General features: G+C 40.8%; 1 protein-coding gene across 1 annotated transcript in view; it reads right to left on the bottom strand.

Annotated features, from left to right (window-relative positions):
• The window catches only part of LOC118656596 (ATP-binding cassette sub-family A member 3-like), a 231,346-nt gene that overhangs the window by 56,210 nt on the left and 152,513 nt on the right, over positions 1–22,623 (bottom strand). The window contains exon 20 of the mRNA XM_036310024.1: positions 15,872–16,050. Within this exon, the coding sequence (XP_036165917.1) occupies positions 15,872–16,050 (179 nt within the window). The remainder of the gene's footprint in view (positions 1–15,871; positions 16,051–22,623) is intronic.

Consider the following 22,623-nt stretch of genomic DNA (forward strand, 5'->3'; position numbering starts at 1 on the left):
AAGCTGTCAGGGATGCCACCCAAATATTGACAGAAAGGGCCACAAAGATTAGAGAATGTCAATCAAATTCATGGGAGTACTGGCTGAAGAATATAAATTAGTATACCTGACTACTTCCCTTCATAAGACTATTAACATTCCTATTTTGGGCCCATGTATTCTGCACCATTTTTATCTTCCCTCAGGACTGCTTTTGAGCCTTCACCAACCAGTCTCTCAGGAAAACCATGCTGCTGCAACCCCTCACTCCAACCAGGAAGAATCTATTCAGTGTTTCAGCAGACTACAATCAAAGTCCATGATCTTGATGCCCCCTCTCAGCAGGAAGTAACTATGGAAGGTATGACCTCCATCCCTGTTCCATAAAACAAAAAGGCTGGAATGTCAGTGCTGATCAAATAATTGAATTGATACCCCTCTTCTGGGAACTAACCTTTAGACCACTTCACAATGGACATTCCCTTTCGCTTAGACCACATTCCACTTGCTAAGACCATTATCCTTCCCTTCTGGACCTTCCCAGGATCTGGACTTGCACAGAGAATTCTCAGCCTAGAAAAAGCTCAACTAGAGTCCTTTAAAATCTATGACTCACTGCCCCTGTGTGCTGGCACCATTTGGGGGCTCAGCCATCTGGTTTTCCAAATGACCTAATAAATTTATAATCCCTTACTATGTTTGGCCTCATGCATTCCTCCTTTGGTGACCCTAATAGATAGGTGTACTGTTGGCAGCCAAACAACACCAGAATGTTACCAGTGATTGGACCTTGTTTCAGCAACCTTGTACTTGATTTCTGGCAAAGAAAGAATTCAGAGCCAAGACTCAAACTAGAAAAGAACGTTTATTTAGAAAGTCACAGAGGTAGTAGAAGTGAGCTGTAGGATAAATGGGCTCTAGAAACAGAGGCAAAAGACGGGCTCTTGGAGCTTAGGAGAGAAAAAGGTAAAGGTAACACACCTATGAGGAAGAAGAGCGTGAGGGGAAAGACAAAGGCATGCTCCTGGGAGAGAGATGGAACTGGATCCTCAATCCTAAGGACTTTTAAGGTTGAGAGTTTCAGGGGTAAGGATCTCCATAGAATATTCATCAGCTTTCCAGGTGTGTCCTTTCAAGGTCATGACCTCCACTTATTGGTCAATGCCAGGGCAGGGGGTCAATATCAATGCAGCTGGTCCTGATGTCAGTCATGGCATCACTTGTCTGGTTTTGCTGCTTTTCAGGGCCTGGAGCTGAAACACAACTGAGGCCTAGATGGTGTTCCTAGGGATTAATGCTTAACACGTTAAGCACCCAGCCTGTTTTGTCTTCCCGACGAAAAGTATAGTGTGAGTCACCGGTGACTAACTGGATGCTTAATGTGTTAAGGGAGTGGTTGTGCAAGGACTTGTATGGGAGGCCCATGAAATTATTCTCCTGTCCCTTGTTCCCCCTCTAAGGGGGTCTAAAACCACATGACCAGCAATATGCCAGGGGAGGAAAGGTCAGGGGATGTAAACCATGTGACCGGCAATGTGCTAAAGAAAGAAAGGTCATCCTGGGGGGAAAGTTCTTCTTTTCCCAATTTTGCCTATTGCTAGGCACCCGGGCCTTTGTCTTTGTGACCATTTGTACTTGGTCCATCTTTTCTTCTCTGCTCATGCCTATCACATCACTACAACAAACTAAAAAGCTTCTGCAAGGAAATAAAATCATCAACAGGTTGAAAAGACAAACTATTAAATGGAAGAAAATAATATATCTGACAAACAGTTAATACGCAAAATATATAAGAATCTCCTAAAACTCAATAACAAAAATCCAAGTCTGGTTTAAAAAGCAGGCAGATTGGAACAGACATTTTTCCAACAAAGACATACAGATGGCCAACAAGAAAGGAGAGGGTGGGTGGGTGGGCGGGTGGGAAGAGATCATCCTAAGAACTTATATGCATATATGCATAACCCGTGGACACAGATAAGAGGGTGGTGGAAGCTTGGGACCGGGACTGGGCGGGCTATAAGGAGCCAATGGGGAGGAATGGGAAAGATATGTAATACTTCCAACAATAAAGATTTTAAAAACTAAAAATAAAAGATGCTCAACATCACTAATCCTCAGTGAAATGCAAATCAAAATCACAATGAGATATTGCCTCATACTTTCAGAATGGCTATTGTAAAAAAGACAAGAAATAGGTATTGTTGAGGATATGGAATAAAGAAAAAGCTTGTACACTGTTGGGAATATAAATTAATGCAGCCACTATGAAAAATAGTATTGAGGTTTCTCAAAAACTTAATAGAACTACCATAATATCCAGAAATTCCTCTTCTGGGTATTTGCCCCCAAAATATGAAAACACTTATTTGTAAAGATATATGTACCCCTATGTCCATTGCAGTATTATTAACAATAACCAAGACATGAAAACAATCTAAGTGTCCATTGATAGATGACTGGATAAAAATGCAATTCCTATCAAGATACCAATGATATTTTTCACAGAATTAGAACAAATAATCCAAAAATTTGTGTGAAACACAAAATTTTTCAAATACTAATTGCAGTAATCTTGAAAAAGAACAAAGTAGTATCACACTACCTGATATCAAGCTATACTACAAGGCCATAATAATAATAACAGCATGTTACCGGCATAAAAATAGACACATAGATTAATGGAACTAGACAGAAACTATATGGTCAATTAATATTTGACAAAGAAATCAAGAACATTCAATTTGGTAGTCTAATAAATGGTCTTGAAAAATTGGACAAATATATGAAAAAAAGATGAATCTAGACCATCTTCACATACCATATCTACACTAATAAAAGACAAAGATGCTAATTAACCATACCTTTGCTATGCCTAAGCCATGCCTACCAGCCAATCAGAGTGACTATATGCAAATTAACCCAACCAAGATGGTGGCTGGCAGCCACGGAGCTGGAGCAAGCAGGAGGCTTGGTAGCCCTGGCGATGGAGGAAGCCAAGCTTCCTGCCTGCTCTCGCCAGCTCTGGCCTCCACAAAATGCAACAAGGTTTCAATTATAGAAGCTAAATAAATCCCAGATACTAGCTTCCAGCCAGCCTCCAATGGGAGCTTGGGTGGCTGGGGGCTGTGGCCAGCCTGCAAACAGCCATAGCCCCTCACCCAGGCTGGCCACACCCTCATGGGGTAAGGGTCCCCACTGGGGGGCTTGGTCAACCTGCAAATAGCCATAAGCCCCTCACCCAGGCTTGCCAGGCACCCAAGCAGGGACCCCCACCCTGAAGGGGGTGTGGCCAGCCTGAAAACAGCCCTCAGCCCCTCACATCAGTGAGGACCCCCACCCTAAAGGGGGTGTGGCAAGTCGGAATATGGCCCTCAGCCCCTCACCCAGGCTGGCCAGGCACCCCAGCTGGACCCCCACCCTGATCTGGGACACCCTTCAGGGCAAACCAGCTGGTCCCCACCCATGCACCAGGCCTCTATCCTATATAACAAAAGGGTAATACGCAAATTGACCCTAACAGCAGAGCGACTTGGAATTAGTGGTCACTATGACACACACTGACTGTTGGGGTCCAGCCCCATCAGGTCCAGGGGTTCCCAAAGGTGTGGACAAGTCGGCAAAGAAGGAATGACACAGAGGCAGCATTCAGGTGATCATCATAGCTAGGTTCTCTTGCCTGGTTCTAGCCAGGATCTCCAGCCAGGTTCTGTATTTTATTGTCTTGTTACATCTGTATTTATACCAGTTGATTTTAATCCTATCAATTTCTATTCCAAAGGTTAGGGCGTTTCTTATCTCCATTCCAGGGAGTAAAGATTATGTAGCTTAAGGGTGATTGTTTGTAGTTAAAGTGATTAACTACCTGCCTGGCATTTACTTAAGGGGTTTTATTCCCTCCCTAACTTCAGGGAAAAATCCTTACCTGGGGAAACAACCTTTCTCAGAGAGGTGACCTTGGTTAAAATACATAGGGCCAACAAGGGGAGCAAACATATTAAGAACAGTATGCCATATACGCCAGGTCCCTTGAAACATATGCTGTGCAGATGTTTCTTCCCTGCAGCACCTGTGTCAAACAGCAAGGATGGACCGGCTTCTGGCAACTGACCACCAGGGAGCAGACACTCAATGAAGGAGCTTCCCTCTGGTGGTCAGTGTGTTCCCACATGGGGGAGCTCTGCTCAGCCACAAGCCAGGCTGATGGCTGCCAGTATAGTGGTGGTGGTGGGAGCCTCTCCTGCCTCTTCAGCAGCGCTAAGGATATCCGACTGCAGCTAGGCCTGCTCCCTGCTGGCAAGTGGACATCCCCCAAGGGCTCCCGGGCTGCCAGAGGGATGTCTGACTGACAGCTTAGGCCCAATCCCCTGGGGAGTGGGCCTAAGCCAGCAGGTGGTCATCACTGGAGGGGTCCCAGACTGCGAGAGGGCACAGTCTGGGCTGAGGGGCAAACTTTTGTGCACCAGGCCTCTAGTACAATAATAAACTTAAAATAGATTAATAACTTAAATGTAAGACCTGAAACCATAAAATTGCTAGAAGAAAATGTAGGCAGTAAAATCTCGGACATTTCTCTTAGCAATATTTTTTTTTCTGATATATCTTTTCAGGCAAGGTAAAAACAATAAATGGGACTACATTAAACTAAATTTTTTTGCACAGGAAGGGAAACCATCAGCAAAAAAAAAGATAAAGATTGTATGAGAGAGCATATTCTCCAATGATAGATTCGATAAGGAATTAATCCAAAATTTTTAATGACTTACACAACTCAATACACACACGCGTGCACACACACAGATGCACACACTCAACAAACAATCCAGTTAAATTGTAGGCAGAAAACCTGAATAGATAACTCTCCAAGGAGAACGTAGAGATGGTCAATAGACATATCAAAATTTGCTCAACATCACTAACCATCAGAGAAATGTAAATTAAACAATGAAATACCACCTCACACCTGTCAGAATTGTTATCACCAATAAACCCAAAAACAAGTAAGTGCTGATGATGTAGAAAAAAGAGAACCAGCCGAAACCAGTTTGGCTCGGTGGATAGAGCGTCGGCCTGCGGACTGAAGGGTCCCGGGTTCGGTTCCGGTCAGGGGCATGTGCCTTGGTTGCGGGCATATCCCCGGTGGGAGATGTGCAGGGGGCGGCTGATCGATGTTTCTCTCTCATCGATGTTTCTGACTCTCTATCTCTCTCCCTTCCTCTCTGTAAAAAATCAATAAAATATATATATAAAAAAAAAGAAAAGAAAAAAAAAAAAAGAAAAGAAAAAAGAGAACCATAGTGCAGTGTTAGTGGGAATTCAAATAGGTGCAATACCATGGGAAAAAGTGCAGAAGTTCTTAAAAACGAAACTGCCTATGACCCAGCAATCCCACTCCTTGATATATACCTGAAGGATCCCAAAACACTAATTTGAAAGACTATATGCACCCCATGCTGATTTCAGCATTATTTATAGTAAAGATATAAAAGCAATGCAAGTGCCCATCAATAGACAAGTAGATAAAAAAAAGTGATGAAGAGATTAAACAACGAAAAAAAATTATAGACACAGACCAAGTATGGTGATTACCAGAGGAAAGGGGATTGAGGGGGAGGTAGTAGAGGGCAAACAGGATAAATGGTGCTGGAAAGAGACTTGGCTTACGGTGGTGAACACACAATGCACAATACTAGTACAGATGATGTATTGTACAATTGTATACCTCAAACCAGTATAATTGTATTAATCAATATCACCCTAACAAATTTAATAAGAAAATACAAAAAAATTAAAAGAATATATGCACCCCATATTCTTTGAGATGAATAAAAATTAAGAGACACGATTTGTTTAACAAATCGTTTACAAACTTTTTGAAATGCAGCTAAATTAGTGCTTAGAGCAATGGTTCTCAACCTGTGGGTCGCCACCCCTTTAGGGGTTGAACGAACCTTTCACAGGGGTCGCCTAAGACCATCGGAAAACACATATATAATTACATATTGTTTTTGTGATTAATCACTATGCTTTAATTATGTTCAATTTGTAACAATGGAAATACATTTTGCATATCAGATATTTACATTACGATTCATAACAGTAGCAAAATTACAGTTATGAAGTAGCAACAAAAATAATTTTATGGTTGGAGGTCACCACAACATGAGGAACTGTATTAAAGGGTCGTGGCATTAGGAAGGTTGAGAACCACTGGCTTAGAGGGAAATTTACAGCTCTAAACATCTGTATTTAAAGAAGAAAGATCTCAAATCAGCTTCATAACCTGCCATATTAAGACACTGAAAAAAAAACAAAGCATACTAAACCTAAAGCAAGCAAAAGAAGAAAATAAACATTAGAGCAGAAATTAATAAAAACAAAATCTATAATAATAAAAGCATAATATGCTAATTAGATAGAATGTCCTCTGGATAAAGCGGGGCTGCGAGGGCCGGGGCGGCAGCCAGGGTTGCTGCCTTGGGCCTCTAGTAGAAATATAAAGAAAATCAATAAAATCAATGTTTATTCTTTGTAAAGATGAAAACATCCCAAAACCTTTATTTACAATTATCAAGACAAAAAGAGAGTACACTAAAGCTACTAAAATTAAAAATAAGAAAAAAGGATATCATTACTGATGTGTGTGTGTGTGTGTGTGTGTGTGTGTGTGTGTGTGTGTGCGTATTGTGTATATATACCCATATATATAGGGCTTATAAAGGAACTAGAGGTCCGGTGCACAAAAATTTGTGCACTCGGGGCCGGGGGGCGCTTAGCCCGGCCTGTGCTCTCTCACAGTCTGGGACCCCCTGGGGGATGTCCACCTGCTGGCTTAGGCCCGCTCCCTGGGGGATAAGGCCTAAGCTGGCAGTCAGACATCCCTCTAGCAGCCTGGGAGCCCTCGGGGGATGTCCACTTGCCAGTGGGGAGCAGGCCTAAGCTGCAGTCAGACACCCTTAGTGTTGCTGAGGAGGTGGGAGAGGTTCCCGCCACCACCGCTGTGCTGGCAGCCATCAGCCTGGCTTGTGGCTGAGCAGAGCTCCCCCTGTGGGAGCGTACTTCCCACCAGGGGGCAGCTCCTGCATTGAGCATCTGCCCCCTGGTGGTCAATGTGTGTCACAGTGACCAGTTATTCCCAGTCATTCTGCTGTTAGGGTCAATTTGCATATTACCCTTTTATTATATAGGACTAGAGGCCCGGTGCACAAAAATTTGTGCACTCGGGGGGAGGGGGAGTCCCTCAGCCCAGCCTGTGCCCTCTCGCAGTCTGGGACCCCTTGGGAGATCATGACCTGCTGGCTTAGGCCTGCTCCCGGGTGGCAGAGGGCAGGCCCAATCCCTAGGTGCAGCCCCTGGTCGGGCTCAGAGCAGGGCCGATTGGGGAGGTGGGGCACCGCCCCGTCATGCACAGAGCAGGGCAATCGGGAGGTTGTGATGCCACCCTCAGTCACGCTCAGGGTAGGGCTGATTGGGGGGTTGGGGCACTGTCCCCTGTCACACTCAAGGCAGGGTCGATGGGGAGGTTTCGGCGCCACCCCCTGTGACGCACAGAGCAGGGCCCATCAGGGGGGTTGCGGCTCTGTACCCTGTCATGCACAGAGCAGGGCCAATCAGGGGGTTGGGGTGCTGCCCCCTGTCACGCACAGAGCAGGGCCCATGGGGGGGGGGTTGGGGCCCTGTCCTCTATCACCCACAGAGCAGGGCTGATCAGGGGGTTGGGGTGCCGCACCCTGTCACACACAGAGCTGCAGGGCGATCAGGGGGTTGGGGAGCTCCCCCCTATCAGGCACAGAGCAGGGATGATCAGGGGGTTGGGGCACCTTCCCCTGTCACAAACAGAGCAGGGTGGATAGGGAGGTTGTGGCCCCGCCCCCTGTCACACTGATCCCGGTGTCGGGAGGACTCATGGCTCTGCTGATCCCAGTGCTGGGAGGCATATATTACCCTTTTACTATATAGGGTAGAGGCCTGGTGCACGGGTGGAGGCCAGCTGGTTTTCCCTGAAGGGTGTCCTGGATCAGGGTGGGGGTCCCCACTGGGGTGCCTGGCCAGCCTAGGTGAGGGGATGATGGCTGTTTTCAGGCTGGGGGTGACTGAAGCTCCCAACCGCTCCCTTTTTTCTATTTTTTTAAAATTCTGGGCCAGCTTTAGCTTTGAGGCTTGGCTCCAGCTCTTAGGCCTCCGCTGCTGAAAGTATGTTTCTGACCTTTGCTTACAATGTTGCAATCCTGCTGGCTGAAGCCCGGTGGACTAAAGCAGGTTTCCAGGGTTTGTTTAGCTTCTATATTTGTAACATAGTTGCTTAGAGTTGCAGCTCAAAGGCCTGCAGCGGCAGGCGGGGAACATTGGAGTCTTCCGTCACTGAAGCAAGCAAGCCTCATGTTAGTTTCAAGCTGCCTGGCTGCCGGCTGCCATCTTGGCTGGCAGTTAATTTGCATATTGCCCTGATTAATCAATGGGAAGGATAGCGGTTGTACGCCAATTACCATGTTTCTCTTTTATTAGATAGGACTAGAGACCTGGTTCACAAAAATTTGTGCACTTGGTGGGGGGGCCCTCAGCCCAGCCTGTGCCCTCTTGCAGTCTGAGACCCCTCAGGGGATAACCACCTGCTGGCTCATTCATGGGAGGCCCAGATGGCAGCGGGGCAGGCAGCAGCTCACGCTGTCCCGCCCTGCCGCCCCGGGTCGCACACGGGAGGCCCTAATGGTGGTTCGCGCTGTCCCCCCCTCCTGCAGTATGCAAATTTAATGGCCATCTTTGTTGGGTTAATTTGCATACACTTCTGATTGGCTGATGGGCATAGCAAAGGTACGGTCAATTAACATCTTTGTCTTTTATTAGTGTAGATAGAGGTCTGGTGTATGGTGGGAGGGGGGGCAGCTGGTTTGCCCTGAAGGGTGTCCCAGATCAGGGTGGTGGTCCTGCTGGGATGCCTGGCCAGCCTGGGTGAGGGGCTGAGGGCCATTTTCAGGCTGGCCACACTCCCCCGGCGACCCAAGCTCCCAGCCTCTTCTTTTTTTCTTTTATTTTTCTGGGATTTATTTATCTTCTATAATTGAAGTTTTGTAGCCTTGAATGGAGCCAAGGTTGCACCTGGCAACCCAGGATCCCAGCCCCTCCTTAAGTGGAGGCCACGGCCGGCTGGAAGCAGGTATCTAGGATTTATTTATCTTCTATACCTGAAACTTTGTAGCCTTGAGTGGAGCCCAGGGCTGGCCAGGGCAGGTGGGAAGCTTGTCTTCCTCCATCGCCGTGGGCAACCCAAGCCTCCTGCTCACTCCAGCTCTGTGGCCGCTGTCATCTTAGTTGGGTTAATTTACATACTCGCTCCTGATTGCTTGTGGGTGTGGCTTGTGGGCATGGCTTGAGTGTAATGGAGGGATGGTTAATTTGCATGTTTCTATTTTATTATATAGGATAAGCAATTGCAGACAAATAAATTAAATAACTTAGGTGAAATTATAGTTTTTCAAAGACACAAATTACTGAAATTGACTCAAGAAGGAAAAAAATAGATGTAAATCAAAATAAACAGGAACACTGGCAAAGCAGAGAAAAGTCACTAACAGATATGCTGTAGCAATAGTGCAGGTAGAGAGTTCAGAACCTGCCAGGGAATTTGAAAGCCAGCCACTTCCAGCTGGTGGGTGGAACTTTGGAGGAAAGTGGATAGAGAGGCTCTGGGGTCTGTGCATTAGAGCCTTGGCTGTTGTCAGGGGGGGCAAGCTGTCAGAAGTGAAGGGAGGCTGGGGAGAGCACACACAGGCTGGGCTCCAACAGCCCTTTGCAGCTGTCTTCACTACCACTAACCACAATGACTTTAAGAGAGCACTGTGCTGCTTCAGTCCTGTCTTCACAATCTCATGTGAATTTTTTCATCACCAACTCTAGACTGGAATAATGCAGGGAATGGGGTTCTGGAAAACATGGCTTCAGCCCCGTTGGCATCATGCCTTGGTACATAATAATCAAACTGGTGTGGAGACTAAAGATAAAGAGAATCTCTTGAGAAAAAGCAAAGAACACAATGCATTACATAGAAGGAAATGATCTGAGTGATAATTTCCCATCTGAACTTTTAAAAACCAGAAGGAAGTACAATGACATTGTTAGTGTTGAGAAAAAAAAGAAAGGAAGAAAAAAACCCTACAAATCCAGACTTTTAAAATTATGTACTTCAAGAATAAAGGCAGCCCTGGCCAGTTTGGCTCAGTGGATGGAGCGTTGGCCTGCAGACTGAAGGGTCCCGGGCTCGGTTCTGGTCAAGGGCAGGTACTTTGGTTGTGGGCACATCCCCAGTGGGGGGTGTGCAGAAGGCAGCTGATCCGATGTTTCTCTCTCATGGATGTTTCTGACTCTCTATCCCTTTTCCTTCCTCTCTGTAAAAAATCAATAAAATATATTTTAAAAAAAGAATAAAGGCAAATAATTTTCAGATAAAAGAAACTAAGATAGTTCTTCTCCAGTTCTTCACTTAAGAAATGTTTAAGAAAGTCTTCAGTCTAGAGGGAAATGATAGCAGAGGCAAACTCACATATAATGGAAAAATGAATAGCACCAAAGATGCCATATATCTAGGTAAATACAAAAGAATTTTCCTATTAATTACTTTGAAATATGTGATGACAGCTTTCCATCACCAAAAAGAAATGAACATGATTACTGAAGTGGAAAGCAGAGCCACACTTATAGTATTATGCATCATAGTTAATAAATAACACAATGACATAGACGTATAAGACATATGAAAACTATAGCATTATAGCCAAGGGGGGTTAAAATGGACATTTATGGTTTCATTCATCTACAGTTTAAAATATTAACTCTAAAAAGACTATGAAACATTATGTACATATTTGGTAAACCCTACACTTATCACTAAAGCTAATGCAAAGAAGTATAGCTAAAAAGTCAATTGAAAATTAAAATAGAATTCCAAGCTTATTAAAGTAACCCAAAGAAAGCCAGGAATGGGAAAGCATAGAAAAAGAAGGGACAAAGAGAAGACAAATAATCAATATCGTAGATGGAAATACAACCATATCAATGAAGAACTAAATGCTCAAATTTAAACATCAGAAACTATCAAAATACATTAAAAGTTAGGAACTAACTACATGCTGTTTACAGTGAGCCACTTAAAATATAAAGGCAAAAGTTTGAAAATAAATGGGTGTAAAATGATATACTATACAATAGTAAGCACAGGAAGATTGGAGGTGCCATTTGAATATCAGAGGAAATAGACTTCAAGACCAAGAATATTACCAGAGATATAGGTTGACATTTCATTAGTCAATTCACCAGGAGGATATACAATAATAAATGTTTATTGAAATAATTATAGAGATTAAAATATATAGAGGAACAATTCACAGAATTAAAGAGAGAAATTAACAAACTTACAATCAAGATTGGAAATTTTGCTTTTGTTAGCAATCAATAATCAGTCAGACAAAAATATCAGTGAAAGACTAAGTGATATAAGCAATACCATTACAACTAACTAATCAAAATGCACATTTATTTCAAGTACACATGGCACATTTCAAAGATGGATCATATGTTGAGCCAAAGAACAAATATGATTAGATTTAAAATTATTGAGTACAACTCAATGGGCAAAATCTAAAACCATCCCTCCTAAGAACAGAAACAAGACAGGGATGTCCACTTTCTCTACTCCTGTTTGACATAGTACTGGAAATGCTAGCCACAGTGATCAGACAAGAAGAAATAAAGGCATCCAAATTTGAAAAGAGGAAGTAAAACTGTCATTATTTGAAGATAACGTGATATTATATATAGAAAATCCTAAAGACTCCATAAAAAAACTACTAGATTTAAATGAATTCAGCAATGTAGCAGGATACAAAATTAACACCCAGAAATCTATGGCATTTTTATACACCAGTAATGAACTCATAGAAAGAGAAACAAAAACAAACTAACAAAAAATCCCATTTACTGTTGCAACAAAAAAATTAGGAGACCTAGGAATAAACTTAACTAAGGAGGTAAAAGACCTCCTGTACTCAGAAAACTACAGGACATTGAAAAACAAGATAGAGAAGACATAAACAAATCGAAGAATATATTGTGTTCATGGATTGGTAGAATCAACATCATTAAAAAGTCCATATTACCCAGAGTTATCTATAGATTTAATGCAATCCCCATTAAAATAGCAATGGCATATTTCAAAGATCTAGAAAAAACTCTCCAAAAATTTATCTGGAATAAAAAAAGACCCCAAATAGCCGCAGCAATCCTGAGGAAGAACAACTCAGAGGGATCACAATTCCAGATATCAAACTACATTACGAAGCCACTGTTCTCAAAACTGCCTGGTACTGGCACAAGAACAGACATTTAGACCAATGGAACAGGACAGAGAACCCAGAGATCAACCCAAACTATTATGCTCAATTAATATTTGACAAAGGTGGCAAGAGCATACAATGGAGTCAAGATAGTCTCTTCAATAAATGGTGTTGGGAAATTTGGTCAGATACATGCAAAAAAATGAAGCTAGATGACCTACTGATGTCATACACAAAAATAGACTTAAAATGGTTAAAGGACTTAAATGTAAGACAGGAAGCCATTAAAATCTCAGAAGAATCCATAGGCAGAAAAATCTCAGCCATCTCTCATAGCAATATGTTTACCAATACATTTCCTAGGAGAAAATAAACAAATGGGACTACATCAAAATAAAAACCTTCTGCAGAGAAAAAAAAATCATAAAAATAACAAGAGAGCCCACTGCATGGGAGAACTAATTTGCCAATGATACATTGGCAAAGGTGTTAATCACCAAAATTAATAGGGAACTCATACAATTTAACAAAAGGAAGATAAATATTCAAATTAAAAAATGGGCAAAGGACTAGGGGGTGCACAAAGAAAGCATAAAAAATGCGGAGACAAAGAAACAGGACACAAATGACAGAAATGGAGGATATAGAGTTCAAAACCACACTTTTAAGGTGTCTCAAGAACTGTCTAGAAGCCACCGATAAACTTAGTAAGGCCCTCGAAAAGACTGGTGAGACCGCCGATAAATATAGTGAGATCCTCAAGAAATCTAATGAGACCCTCGATGTTGTGATAAAGAACCAACTAGAAATTAAACATACACTGACTGAAATAAAGAATATTATACAGACTCCCAACAGCAGACCAGAGGAGCACAAGAATCAAGTTAAAGATTTGAAATGCGAAGAAGCAAAAAACACCCAACCGGAAAAGCAAAATGAAAAAAGAATCCGAAAATACGAAGTTAGTGTAAGGAGCCTCTGGGACAGCTTCAAGCATACCAACATCCGAATTATAGGGGTGCCAGAAGATGAGAGAGAGCAAGATATTGAAAACCTATTTGAAGAAATAATGACAGAAAACTTCCCCTACCTGGTGAAAGAAATAGACTTACAAGTCCAGGAAGCGCAGAGAACCCCAAACAAAAGGAATCCAAAGAGGACCACACCAAGACACACCATAATTAAAATGCCAAGAGCAAAAGACAAAGAGAGAATCTTAAAAGCAGCAAGAGAAAGAAACTCAGTTACCTACAAGGGAATACCCATACGACTGACAGCTGATTTCTCAACAGAAACTTTGCAAGCCAGAAGGGAGTGGCAAGAAATATTCAAAGTGATGAATACCAAGAACCTACAACCAAGATTACTTTATCCAGCAAAGCTATCATTCAGAATTGAAGGTCAGATAAAGAGCTTCACAGATAAGGAAAAGCTAAAGGAGTTCATCACCACTAAACCAGTATTATATGAAATGCTGAAAGATATCCTTTAAGAAGAGGAAGAGGAAGAAAAAGGTAAAGATACAAATTATGAACAACAAATACGCATCTATCAACAAGTGAATCTAAGAATCAAGTGAATAAATAATCTGATGAACAGAATGAACTGGTGATTATAATAGAATCAGGGACATAGAAAGGGAATGGACTGACTATTCTTGGGGGGGAATGGGGTGTGGGAGATGCGGGAAGAGACTGGACAAAAATCGTGCACCTATGGATGAGGACAGTGGGTGGGGAGTGAGGGAGGAAGGTGGGGTGGGAACTGGGAGGAGGGGAGTTATGGGGGGAAAAAGAGGAACAAATGTAATAATCTGAACAATAAAGATTTTTTAAAAAATGGGCAAAGGACCTAAATAAACACTTCTCCAAAGTGGACATATAGAAGACCAAGAGGTGTATAACAAAATGCTCAAAGTCACTGATCATCCAAAAGATGCAAATCAAAACAACAATGAGGCATCACCTCACACCTGTCAGAATAGTTATCATCAACAAACAACTAGTGTTGGCAAGGATGTGAAGAAAAAAAAAACCCTCATGCACTGCTGGTGGGAATGCAGACTGGTGCAGCCACTGTGGAAAACAGTATGGAGTTTCCTTAAAAAAAATTAAAAATGGAACTCCCATTTGACCCAGTGATCCCACTTCTAGGAATATATCCCAAGAAATCAAAAACACCAATCAGAAAGAATGTATGCACCCCTATGTTTATAGCATCTCAATTTATAATAGCTAAGATTTAGAAACAGCCTAAGTGCCCATCAGTAGATGAGTTGATTAAAAACCTGTGGTACATCTACACAATGAAATATTATGCAGCTGTAAAGAAGAACTCTTACCATTCACAACAGCATGGATGGACCTGTACAGCATTATGCTAAATGAAATAAGCCAGTCAGAGAAAGATAAGTATCACATGATCTCACTCATATGTGGAATATAATGAACAACATAAACTGATGAACAAAAATAAACCCAGAGACATAGAAGCATGTGCAGACTGTTGAACCTCAGAGGGATTGTAGGGGAGGATGGATGGGAAGAGATCAACCAGTGAACTTGTATGCATATATGCACAACCCATGGACACAGACAGTAGGGGGTGAGGGCATATGCTGGGAGATGGGGCAGGTTGGGAGAGATGATTGGAGGAAAACAGAAATATATATAATATTTTCAATAATAAAGAATTTAAAATCCTATATAATAAAAGGCTAATAATTTCCCCCACGGGAGTTCAACCGACTAGGAGTTTGACCACTCGCTATGACATGCGCTGACCACCAGGGGGTGGCGTGGAATGAAGGAAGGTCCTGGCTGGCAGCTGGAAGGCCCTGATCAGCCCTGATCACTGGCCAGGCCTAGAGACCCCACCCATGCATGAATTCATGCACCGGGCCTCTAGTATAAAATAAAAATAAAAAAAATTACATGCTAGTATGTTCTTTGACCATAGAGGAACTAAATTAGCAACCAATAACAACAATATACCTAGAAAACTCCCAAATACTTGGAAGTTAATATACAAACTTTTAAATAATCCATATGTCAAAAAAGATATCATACAGGAAATTAGAAAATACTTTGAACATTTAAATGATAATAAAAATATAAGAAATCAAATTTTTTCAGGGTACAGCTAGAGCACTGCTTATAGGGAAATGTTTAGCATTCAATGTTTATATTAGAAAAGAAGAAAGACATAAACGCTATGGCTTTAGGTTTCACCTAAAGAAACTAGAACAAAGGGGAGTAAACCAAAAGTAGATGGAAGGAAATGATAAAGAACCAAAAAAAAAAAAAATCAATAAAAGATAAAATAGTCAATAATAGAGCAAATTAACAGATAAAATTTAGTTCTTTGAAGTGATCAACAAAATGAATACAGTTTACTGTAGGTAAATTATACCTTAATAAAATTTTATTTAAGAAAATATATTTCTGGAGACATAGTGTTTTCTTTTCTCTAGTGACTGAGTTAGTTATATGTAGTAACATGCTATTCAGGTCTAATGCTCCATTTTTTTTTAGAGTTATTCTTAAGGTCCATGCTTAATTACTCACCTTCTGGTATATCTTATAGATACCAAAGTAAATATATTGATTGAGAAATGCTCTTAGTTTCCACAAAGCTGTGTCACAAAAAAAAACCAAGAGAAGGCAAATAAAGCCTATGGTACTCATCATGACCATATATAGTCCAATCCTCTTCTTTTCCAAAGAATAAACAGTCTTTGCAGCGTCTGAGAATGGCAAAGGGAGAGAGAGCTTACTGCAGGACATTGACAGAATAAATACAGTCTAAGAAAAACAGCAAATAGTAAGAAATATAGGATAAAATGAAATGTTAGGCTAAGTTGACAAGCATTTAGAGTGTGAGAAGTGATTGTTCTGCTACACAAATACCATTTGAATAATAAATTTTGAAAGCTTATTTTCAAGTTAATCAAATAAGCCTATGACTATTGACATGTTAATTGATATGTTTCATAATTATTTCATGCCATAAAAATATTCCTTAAATCCTTTCAGAAGTGTAAAATCTTACATTGATAATTAGAGGAAAATATTAAAATGTAAATACTACTGAAAAAGATAACATACTATGCTTTATTATTTTATTTATTTATTTATTTTTACTATGCTTTAAAATGGTAAAAAAAAATAACCATCTGACACTTGTGAGCTTTTTCTTTTCTTTTTAAAAGAATAGCTTATTGAGTTTTAGAGCGAGAGGAAGGAAGAGGGAGAGATAAGGAGAAACACTGATATGAAAGCAGAACATCAATCATCTGCTTCCTGCACACAGGCCCCCCTATTAGAGACAGACTGCATGGTCCAGGAATTAAATTGGCAACCTTTCTGGGCACAGATGGCGCCCGGCCAACTGAGCCACACCAGCCAGGGCCTGAACTTTCTTGAGAAGAAAGTTGAGTAAAAAGAACAGAAGGATTGTTATGATAGAATTGCAAATGCCCCTTATTTTAAAAAAATTAGAATGGCTTTAAATTTACCAACAACAAAAAAATGAAAATAGTACAGAGAAATAAATCCATATACCCTGCATCCAGTTTCTCTTATTATTAGCAGCATACATCAGTGTGGTACATGTTACAATTAATGAACAAATATGAATACATCATTGTTAGCTAAAGTTCCTAATTTATTTGGATTTTCTAGTTTAAAATAATGTAATGTTCTTGCCCTGGGCAGGAGCTCAGTTGGTTAGAGTGCTGTCCTGATAAACCGAGGCTGTGGGTTCCATCACCAGTCAGGGCACGCTCAATGATGCATAAGTACGTGGAGCAGCAAATCTCTCTCTCTCTCTCTCTCTCTCTCTCTCTCTCTCTCTCTCTCTCTCTCAAAATTAAATAAATAATGTAATGTTCCTTTGTTGTTGCTCCATAATCCAATCCGGAATACTACATTTAGTAGTCTTGATTCCTTAGGTATGTCTTGGCTGTGACAGTTTCTCTGATTTTCCTTCTTTTTGATGACACTGACAGTTTGGAGTGGTATTGGTCAGGCATTTTATAGGATGCTCTTCAATTGGGATCGATTTTTTTTTCATAATTAGACAAATTTAATTATGAAAATAATTAGGGATTTGGGGAGGAATATCACAGAAGTGCCATATCACTGTGGATGTTGACCTTGATCACCTGCTTGAGGTAGTTTGTCAGCTCTCTCTGCTGTCAAGCTACTCCTCTCACTCCCTTCCATACTTTACGTGCTCCTTCACTTTCCCATCCTCCAGAAGTAACCACTATGAATAACTGCGTTCTGAATTCCTATCTTAAATACAAGTAGACAATTACACATTTATATATATTCAGTAAATAATACTTTAATTTTAAAATTTGAACTTCATAAAAATAGTATAATACTTAATGTGGTCTTCTGGAAACTATTGTTACTCCATGTTATTTTTTTCTGATCTCTATTTTTTTATTTTTTTAAAATATATTTTATTGATTTTTTACAGAGAGGAAGGGAGAGGGATAGAGAGCTAGAAACATTGATGAGAGAGAAACATCAATCAGCTGCTTCCTGCACACCCCTCACTGGGGGTGTGCCCGCAACCAAGGTACATGCCCTTGACCAGAATCAAACCTGGGACCCTTCAGTCCGCAGACTGATGCTCTATCCACTGAGCCTAACTGGCCAGGGCAGATCTCTCTATTTTTAATCTTTAATATTTATTTTTCCATTAAACTTGACATTCAATATTATTTTGTATTAGTTTCAGGTTTATAGTATGGTGGTTAGTGTCCACCTGACACCATAAATAGTTATTGTATATTATTAACTATATTTTTCATGCTGTATTTTACATCCTCATGACTATTCTGTAACAACCAATTTGCACTGCTTAATCCTTCCACCATTGCCACCTAGGTCCCCAATTTCCTCCATGCTGGCAACCATCATTCTATGCTCTGTGTCTATGAACCTGTTTAAATTTTTGTTTGTTTCTTTGTTTTGTTCTTTAGATCCATATAAGTAAAATCATATGGTATTTGTCTTTTTCTGTCTAACTTTTTCCCTTAGCATAATATCCTCATGTCCATCCATGTCACAAGTGGTAAGATTTCATTCCTTTCTATGGCTGAGTGGTATTTCATTGTATATATGTACCACCACATTTTTATCCGCTTCCATATCTTAGCTCTCGTAAATAATGCTGCAATGTACTTAGGGGTGTATATATTCTTTGAATTAATGTTTTGTATATGTATCCAGAAGTGGAATTGCTTGGTCATAAAGCAGGCCCACTTTTAATTTATTAAGAATCCTCCATACTATTTTTCCACAGTGGCCAGACCTGTCTGTATTCACTAACAGTGCATGAGGTTCCTTTTCCTCCACATCCTTCAGGCAATTGTTGGTTTGGTTTGTTTTTGGTGTTGAGTATTAGGAGTTTTTTTAGCCTTGGCAAATATCTTCTCCCCTTCAGTGGGCTGGCTTCATTTTGTTGATGATTTTCTTTGTTGTGTAAAGTCCTTTTAGTGTCATGTAGTCCCACTTGTTTCTTTTTTTCTTTACCTCTTGCATGAAGAGATATATCAGAAAAAATACTGCTAAGAAAAATGCCTGAGATACTACTGCCTGTGTTTTCTCCTGGGACTTTTATGGTTTTGAGTCTTACATTTTAACTCTTTCGTTCATTTTGCATTTATTGTTGTGTGTGGAGTAAGAAGGTGATCTAGTTTCATTTTTTGACCATATCTGTTCAATTTTCCCAACACCATTTATTAAATAAACAGTCTTCACTTCATTGTATGTTCTTGCTTCCTTTGTGAATTATTAATCGACCAGGGACTTGTTTTGGGGCTCTCTATTTTGTTCCATTGATTTATGTGTCTATTTACATGCCAGGAACATGCTGCTTTGATTACTTTATCCTTATAGTTTAGTTTTATATCAGGTGGCATGATAACTCCAACTCTGTTCTTTTTCAAGATTGCTGCGGCTACTCAGGGACTTTTGTGGTTCCATACAAATTTTTTGATTATTTGTTCTAGTTCTGTGAAATACACCATTGGTATTTTGATAGGAATAGCATTGAATCTATAGATTTCTTTGGGTAGTAATTATGTTAATTCTTCCATCCAAGAGCATGGTACATGCTTCCATTTATTTGAATCTGCTTCCATTTCTTTCTTCAGTGTCTTATAATTTCCTGAATACAGGTTTGTTTGTTTATTTGTTTCTTTATCTCCTTGGTTTAGTTTATTCCTATGTATTTTGTATTTTGATGCAATTGTAAATGAGAATATATTTTGATTTTCCTTTCTGCCAGTTCATTTTGGTGTGTAAAAATGCAACCAATTTCTGAATATTTACTTTGTATCCTGGTATTTACTAAATGAATTTATCAGTTTTAATAGTTTTTGGTGGAATCTTTAGGGTTCTCTATGTACAATATAATGCCATATGCAAATAATGATAGTTTTATATCTTCCTTTCCTATTTTATCTGATTGCTGTGGCTAGGACTTCCATTACTATGATGAGTAAGAGTGGAGAAAGTAGATGACTCTGTCTTGTTCCTGATCTTGAGGAAAACACTTTTACTTTGGCCCCGTTGAGTATGATGTTAGCTATGAGTTTGTCATCTATGGCCTTTATCATATTGAGGTATGTTCTCTCTATTCCACTTTACTGAGAGTTTTTATCATAAGTAGGTGGTAGAATAGGTCCAATTCTTTTTTGTATCTATTGATATGATCATGTGATTTTTGTCTTTCAATTTGTTTATGTAATGTATCATGTTTACTGATTTGCAGATATTGTACCATCTTTTTTAAAATCTTTATTGTTCAGATTATTACAGTTGTTCCTCTTTTTTCCCCCCCATAGCTCCCCTCCACCTGGATCCCACCCCACCCTCTGCCCTTACAACTCCCCCCCCCCAATGTCCTCATCCATAGGTGTACAATTTTTGTCCAGTCTCTTCCTGCACCCCCACACCCCTTTCCCCTCAAGAATATTCAGTCCACTCCCTTTCTATGCCCCTGATTCTATTATATTCACCAGTTTATTCTGTTCATCAGATTATTTGTTCACTTGATTTTTAGATTCACTTGTTGACAGATGTGTATCTGTTGTTCATAATTTGTATCTTTAACTTTTTCTTCTTCCTCTTCTTAAAGGATACCTTTCAGCATTTCATATAATACTGGTTTGGTGGTGGTGAACTCCTTTAGCTTTTTCTTATCTGTGAAGCTCTTTATCTGACCTTCAATTCTAAATGATAGCTTTGCTGGGTAGAGTAATCTAGGTTGTAGGTTCTTGCTATTCATCACTTTGAATATTTCTTGCCACTCTCTTCTGGCTTGCATAGTTTCTGTTGAGAAATCAGCTGACAATCGTATGGGTACTCCCTTGTAGGTAACTAACTGTTTTTCTCTTGCTGCTTTTAAGATTTTCTCTTTGTCTTTTGCTCTTGGCATTTTAATTATGATGTGTCTTGGTGTGGTCCTCTTTGGATTCCTTTTGTTTGGGGTTCTCTGCACTTCCTGGACTTGTAAGTCTATTTCTTTCACCAGGTATGGGAAGTTTTCTGCTATTATTTCTTCAAATAGGTTTTCAATATCTTGCTCTCTCTCTTCTTCTGGCACCCCCATAATTTGGATGTTGGTATGCTTAAAGCTGTCCCAGAGGCTCCTTACACTATTTTCATATTTTTGGATTCTTTTTTCTTTTTGTTTTCCTGGTTGGGTGATTTTTGCTTCTTCGTATTTCAAATCTTTGACTTGATTCTTGAGATCCTCTAGTCTGCTGTTGGAACTCTGTATACTATTCTTTATTTCAGTCAGTGTATGCTTAATTTCTAGTTGGTCCTTGTTCATATCCTCGAGGGTCTTAATAGATTTCTTGAGGGTCTCACTGAATTTATCGACGGTTTCTAGAAAATTCTTGAAAAACCTTGTAATTTTGGTTTTGAACTCTATACCCAGTAGTTTGCTTTCCTCCATTTCTGTCCTTTGTGACCTGTTTCTTTTTCTCTGCATTTTTTTATGCTTCCCTGTGTTGATAGAGTGGCTTTCTGTGCTAGGTGTCCTATAGGGCCCACTGGCTCATCCTCCCCAATTACCTGAGGTGGACATTCTTGGTGCACCCCTTTGAGGGCTTTGTGCACAGTCTTGTTGTAGTTAAGCCTTGATTGTTGTAGGTATCACTGGGAGGAATTGACCTCCAGGCCATTGGCTGTGAGAATCAGCTGTGTCTACAGTGGGAGAACTTCTGTGCTGGAGACACCCTTCTGGTGCAAGACTTGCTTCAGTGGGTTTTGGTGCTCACTGAGTCTGCCCCCTGAGTGTATCCCTTATGGATCTGAGGAGTTGTAGTCTGATGGTCCCACTCTGACCACTGGATATACTGGCTCTTGGATCTCTAAGGAGGTGCTAATCTAGTCTCTGCCTGAGGCTACCCAGCAGGAGCTATGGAGAGATCTGCAGATTCCTCTCCTTTGTTTGGGATTTGGAGGTGCCCAGATGAGGCCCAGCTGTGAAGCAATGCAAGCTGCTGTGGGGCCTTGGGCCTTCTTTTGGAAGTTCTGGGTCTCTCTGACCCAGCTGCAGTTTGTTAGGTAGTTTTCAGATTGCAAAGGGCCAGGCCTTTCATATGCAAAAGCCTCTGCGCACAGCTTGGGTGGGGCGGGGTCTCAGGGGATCAACAGGGCGGAGCAAACAGCTATGGCGGATCCTCAGTCCTGCCATAAGAGGTCCCGCTTCTCAGTGTCTTGGTAATCGCTACAAGCACCTCTGAGAGAAAGCCACCCTCGAGTTCCAACTGATGCCAGACTGTTCAGTTTCTCCCCATAAGAGTCTGGGTCCCAAGAGACTCACCCAGAACTAGAGTTCAGATCAGTCAGGAGCTTGAGGCTCCCTCCCAATTGAAAAAGACAAGCAGGTCCTCACTTGCCAGCCCTTTCCACGTGTGCCTCCATACCTCTGCACTTTACTTCTGCACGTCCTCTGAGTCTTAGTGTGCTTTTCTCTTTCCTCCTAGTTGTAGAATTTCCACTCAGCCATCCTTCCTGTCATTCTGGATGATGTCCGTTTTGTCTTTTAGTTGTATTTTTGAAGTGGTTGTACAAGGCAGCAATTTCCAGTGTTTACCTATGCCGCCATCTTGGTTTCTCTGTACCATCTTTTTATCACTGGAATAAATCCCTCTTGGTCATGGTGCATGATCTTTTGAATATACTGCTGGATCCGATTTGCTAATATTTTGTTGAGGATTTTAGCATCTATGTTCATCAGGGATACTGGCCTGTAATTCTTTCTTTGATTTTATCTGGTTTTGGAA

The sequence above is a fragment of the Myotis myotis genome, unplaced genomic scaffold, assembly GCF_014108235.1.
Source record: "Myotis myotis isolate mMyoMyo1 unplaced genomic scaffold, mMyoMyo1.p scaffold_m19_p_5, whole genome shotgun sequence".
Lineage (NCBI taxonomy): Eukaryota > Metazoa > Chordata > Mammalia > Chiroptera > Vespertilionidae > Myotis > Myotis myotis.